General features: G+C 32.6%; 1 protein-coding gene across 5 annotated transcripts; it reads right to left on the bottom strand.

Annotated features, from left to right (window-relative positions):
• Positions 1,965 to 9,816, bottom strand: LOC109361244 (COP9 signalosome complex subunit 7-like). Of its 5 annotated transcripts, none has more exons than XM_019606634.1 (9): positions 9,506 to 9,816; positions 8,893 to 8,968; positions 7,773 to 7,861; positions 6,058 to 6,147; positions 5,023 to 5,067; positions 4,834 to 4,904; positions 4,242 to 4,377; positions 2,808 to 2,916; positions 1,965 to 2,403 (listed from the first exon to the last, which is right to left on the bottom strand). In XM_019606634.1, the coding sequence occupies exons 1-8, from the start codon at positions 9,668 to 9,670 to the stop codon at positions 2,842 to 2,844; spliced, it is 747 nt and encodes a 248-aa protein (XP_019462179.1). In that variant the 5' UTR covers positions 9,671 to 9,816; the 3' UTR covers positions 1,965 to 2,403; positions 2,808 to 2,841. The 5 variants fall into 5 exon arrangements, with proteins under 5 accessions (XP_019462179.1, XP_019462180.1, XP_019462177.1 ...); XM_019606635.1 differs by having other exon boundaries at positions 2,808 to 2,913; XM_019606632.1 differs by having other exon boundaries at positions 2,808 to 2,899.

The following is an 11,378-nucleotide window of genomic DNA, read 5'->3' as shown; positions in this document are numbered from 1 at the left end:
ATGATACCTTTAATGCATAAGACTATGTATATAGATGCAGGAGCCTACTTATCATATGATATCTAGATGTGATGTCTCAATTTTAATTTTGTTTATATTAAGGCTCTTGTGAGACTCCACCTAGGTTTACCTAACTTAGACTCGATCTAAGGCAATCATCTTAAGACTTCTAACAAAGATAAAACTTACAACGCCCTAAGTCTATAGATGTAACACTTGAGTCTTCGGCTCGTTGTTTGTTGTATGATCTTCAAACTTACTTGTGTGTTTGTTGTCTTTATCAAAATTTAGGTTAACGTCAAATGTGCAAGTCTTGACTTGTTGCGCTTTCAGGAAAAGGATAAAAAAATTAAATTACGCCAAAAGGTTAATTTGGCTAAATTACGTTTGGTTAACAACCAACAAATAAAGACATTACCTTTAATGTTAGATGCAATTTAATGCTCCTAATTTAATCAAAAGAATTATGGGGGTTAATTTAGTTTACTATCCTAAAATCCCTTTTGATGTGTCTAACCATACCTACTACTATAATATATATAGATGAAAATTGAGTTAGGACAAGCATGTAATGACATATTATATTATGGATTATTAAATAAAGTTATCATTGAATTAGGTGGAGTTGGACAACAACAAAAGAGAAAAGTGGGCATTAGAGAAACGAAGGTAAGTAGAGTGAAATATTTTTGGAAGCGACACTTATTGAGAGGGACAACTATAAACCCCGAAAGAAATTAGTTTCTTCTCTATTTCCGGCTCTTCTTGCTTGAAAGCTAAGAAAAAGTGAGTGTTGCCATATAGAACAGAATAAATTTCAACTTTTTTTATTAGTTAGTGTCATAGCTCTATTTTTAACAAATTTATAATTTATTATCTATACTTCTTATCATAATATCAACATTAAATGATTAAGTTTGCACTTTATTCATTATCTAAAGTGTTCTGGAAGCAATACATACTAGAAAACACACCTAGTACACATAAGCAAAATTCTGCAACATGCTAGGTGGGGAAAGTGTGGTTCAAATCCTCTTGAATTGCAAATTGAATTGTTGCAGCAGCCAAATCGCACAAAAAAAATGGATTTGATTTATTGTTCCATTTCCAAACCCTCTTTTGATATGATGTATTTATTTCTGAAAAATCATCCCTATTTCATGGGAGAAAACCATTGGTTTTCGGTTGAGTTTTCCTATCAAGTTTGGATTACCCTAATCCCAACAGTTCAAGGATAATACCACTAATTTCAACCCTACTATGTTTGATCTTGAGTTCTGAATTTCGAAGTTGCATAAGTACAAAAGAAAGAGAATTAACTCCAAAATTATATAACTTATGGGACAAATACATTTAAGTAAATATTAGTATATTTTATAAGTGGGTGAGATTTAAACTTTTAAATTAACAAAAAAAAACAGGAATTATATATAACAGTGTTTTCATATGGAATTATGTCACGCGACAGCCTATTATCATTATACAATTCAAAATTCAAACAATTTTTATTAGTTATTTTTATCAATATATTCACATTATTTATTTATTAAATTTAATATGTATGCATTAATCGTATAAGTAATTTTTATGTTTATAATATATAATCCATTATTTATATGTTAATTATGATTGACTCTTAAAAATAAATTATTGCATCACAAGGGTACACAACCTAGTTTAAAACAGAAGGGAAATACTCTTTTCTCACTCCACCTACCATGTTGCAGAATAAATACTAGTTTACAATTGGGCTCTAGATGAATTGGGCTCTTCTAAGATATACTTTTGGTTATTTTTCATTGAGTAATTTACTCCAAAAATGCTCAATACATTTCCACTCTAATATTTGCAAATGTATCCAAAGAAATAATATTTTAGCAAGAACATTAACAAGTTATTCTAACTAACAGCAAATGTAGTAGTAATCACACAACAGTGTTACAATTTTACCACAATGCAGGCCATTAACACTTATACGCTACAATATATCTATTTTTTGGAATATATATAGTGTCATCAGATAGTACAGTAATGCAATAAATGCAGCATATATGAAGCATAATAATAACATATCCTTTAGCTACCTAAAAAAAGCTTAAGTAATAAAGCTGCACCACAATCTCAGCTTGCTCTTGCAACCTCTAGGGTTATCAATGCTTCAAGAAATACTATGAATTCTCATAACATAATCCCTCTTGTTTGTTTTTCATGCTCCTATCTCACTTTATGGTGAGAATGTAAAACAAAGAAGTGCAATAATGAAGAGGCATACTTGTCACAGAAGTCATACATTCTTGATGCATGCCATGAAAAGAAAAGGTCAGGCAAGCTACTGAAACACCCATCCAATGAGCTGCTTTATCCAACTATAATGTTCGATTTCAATGTATTGGATGCCGCCTCCTGCAAATTCTCCAAGACAAGAATCTTTCAATACAACGGAAAAGTCGATCATCTAAACCAAATGCATATTATAATCAGATGTTACCGAACAAATTTATAATCAAGCTTCGTCTAAAATGTCATTTACAATGTTGGTTCCAGTTGATAGACTATTATTATGCCATGTAAGTTTAGGATATGAAGGCCACAAGAGAAAAATGTAATTCAGTAATGATGAATATAGTATCTGGACATTCAAGTCACAAAATAATCTATATACAAAAATGACAGCAATATTCAAAGTTAAACCAAATTGGCCATTCAGGGAATAGAAACCAGTGGTGATTTCATGGCTGGTTTAACTTTTGTCATGACAATTATAGCAAACACATGACATTGATATACATAAAGTACTCTCAAATTACCTCTTTGGTCGGATTCGATCTTCTTCATAGTCCATTACTCCACCAGATTCAGGGCAGATCTCCTCATGGCCCCTGAAGTTGATGTCTGCCTGCTAACAGTGTGTAACTTCTGCCACGAAGTAAGTATGACATGTCGACCAATATATCCCAACAATATAGAAAGGCAATTATCTATGTGTATAAATAAACTAAAACTCCTGTTATTACTTAATATAGAAATAAATTAGGTTTTATGAAATGGATTTTGTGCACTTCATTTTCTCCACTACTTTTTCGAATATGATTTTTTTCATCTCAATGATAAAAGTACACAGTTTTTCTCATGAAAGTCTTTCAGTAATCAAATTCCACCATCCCATATAACTAACTGCATGTAGTAGTTAGAGGGTCTGATGAACTGATCCAACCCAATCGAACTAAAATAAATCATTGGATTGATATAGTTTTCTCAAAATCAGGATGTTCTACTGTGGTCCAAGACATATTCTTCAAATATATATCCAGCCCATTGCTTCAGAACTCAAATTCACTTACCGAATCCAATATACATACTAATGTTTTTCCTCTTATTTTTTCGATAACAATGATTTGGATAACTTTTCCCTCAGATTAACAAAATTCTGTAAACACATTCTTTTGAAAATTTAGACAGATAATGATTGGTTTTATTCAAGGATAGGTTTTGCCAAACCAAGCCCGCACACAAATACCCCAAATATATAGTGACAATCAGCAATGATAAGATCAGGAATGTAGCATGACTGCACAGACATGGCTTATAAGACATTATCAGAATATAATTGGGATATGAAATAAGAAAAGGATGTCTGTGTGTGACACTTAAATAGTTTGACAACTAGTTTCCTGATCGACACAAATTAATGCAGGGATACTATTCAGAAACTGTAAATAGCAGTTTTCCTAGATATCAGTTATATAACTTAGGGATATAACAGTAAACTCCGGTGGATAAGAAGAGTTCCGTTGTTGCCATGATTATGATTAACAGGCTCGGACACGAGAACAACTTCAAGCCAGTGCTTGAGCTTAAGAATGACAGGACGAGATTGGAGGAAAATGTGAAACCTTGCACACAAAAAGGCCCAGATAGACCTTAATAATTTTAAGTTGTCAATTGATATAATTTATTTTAAGTTGGCAGATGATGCTGGCATGAGAATTCCAGCTTTCACCATACAACCACCAGATAATAGATAATACCAGAAGACAGTTACAGAAGGGATAAATGAAAACTTCTACATATTCAGTGCAAACCCTTCATAGAAAACATCACCTCTGGCAAAGAGAGCAACATAGAGGGAAAATTGTGAACAAGATTAAAATTACAGACAAGCCTTTTATGGGACTTTTATCACTGAATTTAAGGAGAAAAATGATGTGAAAAAGAAAGGCCTAAAAATAAATTCAACCGACCTTGAAAAGGGACTTTTTTACTTCTTCCACCTTCTCCTCCACGTCCTTCCTGTGCTTCATGTCAATTTCACCCATAGAATCAGCCCATTTTATCTTCTCTTGAATTGTAACAAGCAGATTTTCTGATGTAGACAACCTATGTTTCCCAATCATTAATTAAACTTCAACAGTATTTTGAAGAAACTCAATACATCACATTATAGATAAAAACCATTTTGAGAGAAGTTCTGGAACAAACAAGAAACAGGACTAACATAATTTCAAAACAAAAGTCTACAACTTAATTTTTCCTATTTTTCTATCTAATACAAAATTATGCCAACTATAGGTAGAAGTTTAATCCAACTGTAACTGAACTTGGATGTTGAACATACGAAAATATAAGCTGTTTTCAAAAGTGGCTATAATCCAATAATTCAGAGCTCTGAAGTAATGAAGCAAGGAAATCATAAACTTGCGCAGATATAACTTCTGTACACTATCAGTAGGCATGGTTTATTGTCAGACAAGGAAATTTAAATATTATTTTCCAGATATAGGTAATTGACTTTCTAATCACACATATGAATACAAATTATTCATAACAGAATACCAGTTAGACAGTGTGTGTATCATATTTCCCAGTTGAGCAGGCCTTAAGTCCCTCCCTGCTGCAAATTGGACCTGAAACCACTCTCAAAGCTCAACTAATTTCCTAATTAAAAGCTCGTTAAATAATAAAAATACAAAGGCATCAAAAGGGCAAATTTTGACAATAGCAGAGATGAGGATCAGTTGGGACCTCAAAGCATCGCTGTAACTGATCCAGCTTTCCTCTGACTATTCCCTGATAAGAGCAGGAAAAGTTCGTCAAAAAGACATCAACCATTAATGAATTATTTCCATGTTTATCAATTTATTCATTAATTTGAATCTTACATTTTCTGGGGCAAGACAATATGAAAGAAAAAAAGATAATGGGATAAAGCCACTAGATAAATACAATAAAAATTCCAAAAACAAAACTAGAATAAAGTAATGTCAAATATATCTATCATCTAAAATTTATTCCATAATGCATTTCATCATTATAACAGGCACAATAGGGTGATTCGTCCACTATATTGATTTGCTTTTTAAACTTGGTCCAGTAGCTTTTTTATTTAAATTTAGTCCTTCAAGTGAGGGTTTCCTTCGAGAAAGAGACTCCTTCCCATTTTAGTGCCAATTCAAATGATTAGAATAATGTCTGAAGGGACATATTTGAGGAAATTGCCAAAGCTGATAGTTCTTCAGAGGATGTAAAGGATAATTTGAGTTGGTGTCTAATATTAGTTATGAGTAGGTAGGGAGGTGACCAAGTTTGTTAATGAAGCTCCAAAGTTACAACATTAGAGGGTTGGGTAGTATGGTGAAGGAGAAAAGACTGAGTTACAGAGGAGATTTGTAAAGCAATGCCTGATGTTGTTATGCTTTAAAAAACGAAAGTGGGCTATCTTAGCTTCCCTTTAAGTTCTTATCATGACCTCATTAGAAGGTTCTCTTTGTCAAACATATTTAGAGAGATTGGCATGCTTCATAGGCAGATGTCTTATCCTCTATTTTTTGTTCTTTTCACTTTGGCAAGTGGAATTGGCTATGGAATTGGAATTGGGCCTTGACATTTTAATTCTAATGTTTGGATGTCCATTTGAATTGGAATTACAATTCCATGAACCAATTCCATGGAATTATAACTAAATTTATACAAGTCCAATTCTAACCCATACCCTCTGAATTGCAATTCCATGGAATTATGTGAGAAGTGATATACTATATCGAAGGGAAAGATGCCTACCGCATACATGCATTCATTAATCAGAAAATCTTCAAGTTCACGAACATTTGACACATCTAACTCCTGCATCAGTTGGTCATAGGGTAACACCTGGGAAACAAAATCCATAAGTAAGAATTTTTAAAATTAATTGCACATGTCAAAAGACAAGGGCAAACACAAAAATAGAGAATCAAACAAAGCAACTTTTAAATGTTAATCAACCAGACATTGTTGTACAAAAGTGCATAGAAAAAGAAAGCACAATTATAATGATGACTTGCACGGAGAATAATATACAAAATCAAGAAATATAACGTATAGAACAGTTGTTTCTTCCTTCTTTAATAGAAAGAAATTTTGTTAGAGGCTTAAGGGGAGGATAGGACATCCATCCTCCAAGGAAGGCTAAAAACAATGACCAGACATCCATCCTCCAAGGAAGGCTAAAAACAATGACCAAGACAGGAAAACGTTCATCAGAGCCAGTAATTGAAAGCATCACGGAAGGAGGGATATTTTTTTGGAGGGGGAATTATGTTAAGACACAAACATATAAAAATGGGGAATAGCAGAGAGAGAAAGAAATGGCTGGGGAAGAATTAGGCTTCTTGAATTTCGTGGTTTGTCCTTTATTTACTTGTATGATAAATACTATACTTCCTTCAGTTTTATATAAAGATCGTATCTAACCTTGACATCAGCTCAGTAAAGGAGATATAAATCTTCTCTTAGTTCTATTTTTACATACTTGATCCTGTTTTCTATCAACGGGATTCAAAGCTCATAAACTGGGAATTGTCAATGGTAAGCACATGCATGGAGGCAAGAATGGAAGTAATTGAGATTTGAGAGGGGGTTGAATGATGGAGAGAAAAACAAGAAGCAATGATGAAGAATTGTGAGAAGGCTCAGGAGAGAGTTATGGGTGATTAGAGATATGCCTCACAGTGTAACTTAGATTCAGCAATCGAGGTACATATCATAGGGCAAAGGTGGAAGACAATACTCTGTTGAGCCAAATTGTGACATTCAGGACCAGTTTTTAACTCCAATGAGTCAATGTTTTTTGGGAAATTTGCCTGAACAGGTTGAAGGGTGAGATACAGGCTAAATTGGAACTCCACAGTCCACATGTTGGGTTCCCTATCTGACACAATGTATCCAGCCTACCTTATTGAGAAGAACAGTTGGACTGGCCTTTTGGAAAAGCATGATATTAAAAAAATAATACTTTGGTTCCGTTACACACAGAGATGTGGAACCAAAGAGAATTCTGTTCTGTTTTGTTCTATTTATTCCGTCCAGTTCAGAACACATCTACCAAAAACTACCTAAAAATGCTTCAAGACTGTCCCATCTTTCTAAAGACTACAGGTTGGAGATGGTTCCTTGAACAACGACAGAAGGAACATAAAAACAGACTAAGAATCATCAATGCTCCCCCCTTTGAAAAAAGGTATTAATACTTAACAACAAGAAGCATAGACAACAACTTCGATTAACAGGTCATGGGTATATCCAGTAAGGACATTGCACTAACCATTTTTTTGGAGGGGGGGAGGGTCACTAGACATAGCAACTTAGGACTTCAGAAATATAAACAAACTTCCACTTATAATATAACTTTAAACCAATAAAAGACAAGCAAGTTATGTGGACTGGAGTGAGACATTGGTAATCATCAAGTCAAGCAAAACAAGACAGCCAATAACTAAGGAATGAATGGGTAATACCTTGTGTGTATCAGCCATAGTAAGAACTGTAAGTTGCTTTAGCTTAAGGATCTGATCAGGTACCAGTTGTGGAAGACGACTAGCATTGCCTGTAAGCCACTTAAACTTTTTAACAAAAACCATTAAATTATTACCATCAACTATAAGTAGTAAGAACACACACACAAAGCATAAAGAAAAAATGTTATGCATATACCTTGAAAGGCTTTTTATATCACAATACAATAATATACAGCACCTAGCCGATTCAAAACTACCAAAGATATGATTGCTTGCAACCATAAAATTAAAAGTAAATTGCTCTTTTGGTCCCTAAAGTTTAACTGAATTTTCAAATGAGTCCCTGTGTCTTAAAATATTTTTAAACAGGTCCCTATACTTTTATAAAAATGAAATAGGTCCCTACTGACTGAGCCAAAAATCCATCATATATGGTGGATGTTGTTGCAGCCAAAGTTGGACCATTGGCTGCCGTGCTAAAAGAACTTTAGTACATACTAAAAACTAAAAAAGCCCCACACTATATAAATTTAAAAGGAAAAACTCACCAGAAAACATAATCAGAAAATTTTCTACCACATGAAACTCACCAGAAGTATCATAAACATAAATTCATTGTGAAGGGAAGCACACAGAGAATTTGTAAAACAATCAAATAAAGACCTAAACTGATAATGCCACTGTAAACTATCGAGTAACAACAGTCTAATATTATTTATTATCCTACAAAAAAAATAGAAAACACAAAATTAGGAAATAAACTGCTAAAAGTCAAGACAAGATAAATGGCTATCAGGACTCATTTCTCAATCATCCTCCTTCCTACCCCATGTAACTATCTTTCCATGAGTTACAAATTTCTATATTATGTGAGCATCTGATGGTTGCATTAAATAAATTCAAGCTTCACTATTTGCCATGCACATGTCACCATGTAGTAATGGATGGTTACTACAATACTGACCATGATAGTATCAACAACATACTATTCATAACAAAAAAAACAACTAATAAAGGCAGTAAAATACTCACCCACCATATAGTGAACATAGTCGACAGAGTAACTATTAAATGACAAAAATGCAGGAAAAATAACAGAAAGTTGAATCCTTAGGCTTACTCTTGTAATCACTCCAAGTTCCATGTGCAAACAATCGAAGCATGTCAAGGTAGGCTGAGTTTTCAGTTGCTTCAAGCTGTAGAGTAACATGAGTCAAAAAATTACAGCAGATATGTAGGAATCAGTTCTCAAAATGTTTGATAAAAACAAAGTTCTAGTATTACAGGTGCCAGTAAAAATTTAAAAAATAAATAATAAAAAGGAGAATTATACAAGTGATACATGTCCAAGTTAAATAACTCCTGATCATAACAAATAATTCACAAGCAGAATGCAAATATCAAAATCGGCGCTGTTTGATTTCTCGAAACACTTGAAATGTTAAAAGGTAATGGAATCCAATTAACTCTCAAATAGCGCCACAAAAACCAAAATGAAAATGCAAGAAGAAAATTAACTCTCATTTTCCCCCAATTTTCGTAGCAGCTGGAATTCAATACATCGCATTCGCGATCACATTGAACAAAACAATAACATCTCCTTTAAATTCACTTTGCAGTTTGCAACAACAAAAACCACCCATATACACATACAAAAGAATCTATAAACAATTTTCAAAACAACAGAAAACATAACTAAATAGCGAAACGCATAGAGTTGGAGAAAGATGAACCTGAAGAACATTGGGGAGAGAGAGAATCTCAGAGAAAGCGAAGAGTGAAGGGTGAGAAGTGGCTTCGGTTATGAGAGAAGCGAGTGTGGAAGCGTTAGAGGAAGCAGAAGATGCTTCTTTAATGAAGTGATCGATGATCTCCGATTGCTTTTGTTCAATGTCCATCTTCTCTATGAATGAGTGTGATCGATAAGAGGAACGAATAAGGGTTTTTTGGAATCGATTGAAATGGAAATTAGGGTTTGGGATTTTTGAAATTGAATTGAAGATTGTTGTTGTGGAGTGAATTGGAGAAGGCTCAATATATTCTATTCTTTAATGTATACATAGTCCTAGTTATATATTTCTTCGATCTATATTACATTATCAGCAAATCATTCACGTATTGATCTGTTGACCATTAATGATTTTCAAACGAAAGTAATGCAGATTAATGATGGATGATATAATGCTAACAATGTAAATAAATTTTAAATTCCGTAAATAGTCGAGTTACAACATTGTCTACAAATCATTCACATATTGATAGTTGACTATCAATGATTCTCAAACGAAAGTAATACAGATTAATGATGGATGATATAATGCTAACAATGTACATAAGTTTTAAACTCCGTAAATAGTCGAGTTACAACATTGTCAGCAAATCATTCATATTGGTATGTTGACTATCAATGATTCTCAAACGAAAGTAATACAGATTAATGATGGATGATGTAGAACTAACAATGTACATAAATTTTAAATCGATAAATAGTTGAGTTACATCATTGTCAGCAAATCATTCGCGTATTGATCTGTTGACTATCAATGATTCTCAAACAAAAGTAATACATATTAATTATGAATGATATAGTGCTAACAATGTACATAAATTTTAAACTCTGTAAATAGTTGAGTTAAAACATTGTCAGCAAATCATTCACGTATTGATCTGTTGACTATCAATGATTCTCAAATGAAAGTAATACAGATTAATGATGAATGATATAGTGCTAACAATATACATAAATTTTAAACTCTTAAATAATCGAGTTACAACATATTTGGTGGCTATCCATCCACCGCAATGATGACAATGATAAATGGTGATGGCGATGACAATAATGATAATATCGATAAGAATAATAGGGATAGTTATTATAATAGTGTTGGTATCAACAATTATAATGGGATTGCTAATCATTTTAGAACACCTACAAATTGATTCAAAACAATGATGGAAGTTGAATCATGTTTGGGTCACTTAGAAATTATAATTGATCTTGTAAAGAACCAATCAATCTAATTTCAAATTTATTTGTGAATCCAATTTTAATAGTTCATTTTCCATAATCATTGTCTTTTTACAAAAAAATAATCAAAATGAATGGTGGATAATACACTGACTGTATATATATTTTTATACTGTCAGTCAGTGCATAGATATTACACTCATGTATAACAACATGATTATGATTATGATTTACATTGTATCTATTACTCGAACACATTGTGGATGAATTGGGAACAATTAGCTATATTTAATGATCCCTTAATTTTCTCTAAATTAAAGTTTTGTAGGTTAAGGAAAGACTTTAGAATTATTTCACAATTGTATTTCATGACTCTTAGACCTAATATTTTCCATCAAAACTCAAATCGCAAATAAAACCTAAATAAATAATGTAAGGTGAGATATATATTTTTTTGGATTAAACATGCTTTTGTCCATGTAAATTAAGCAAGTTCTACTTATTGTCCCTGAAATTTTTTTTCTCTAGATTTAGTCTTTATATGTTCTATAAATTTGATTTTAATCCTATGGATAAAATGTCAATATCAATCTTTGGCACCTTATTAATTAGTATGATACTTATTAAGATGGTGGTAG

Source organism: Lupinus angustifolius, chromosome LG11 (genome assembly GCF_001865875.1).
Source record: "Lupinus angustifolius cultivar Tanjil chromosome LG11, LupAngTanjil_v1.0, whole genome shotgun sequence".
Classification (NCBI taxonomy): domain Eukaryota; kingdom Viridiplantae; phylum Streptophyta; class Magnoliopsida; order Fabales; family Fabaceae; genus Lupinus; species Lupinus angustifolius.
This window is presented reverse-complemented; position numbering and strand designations above follow the sequence as displayed.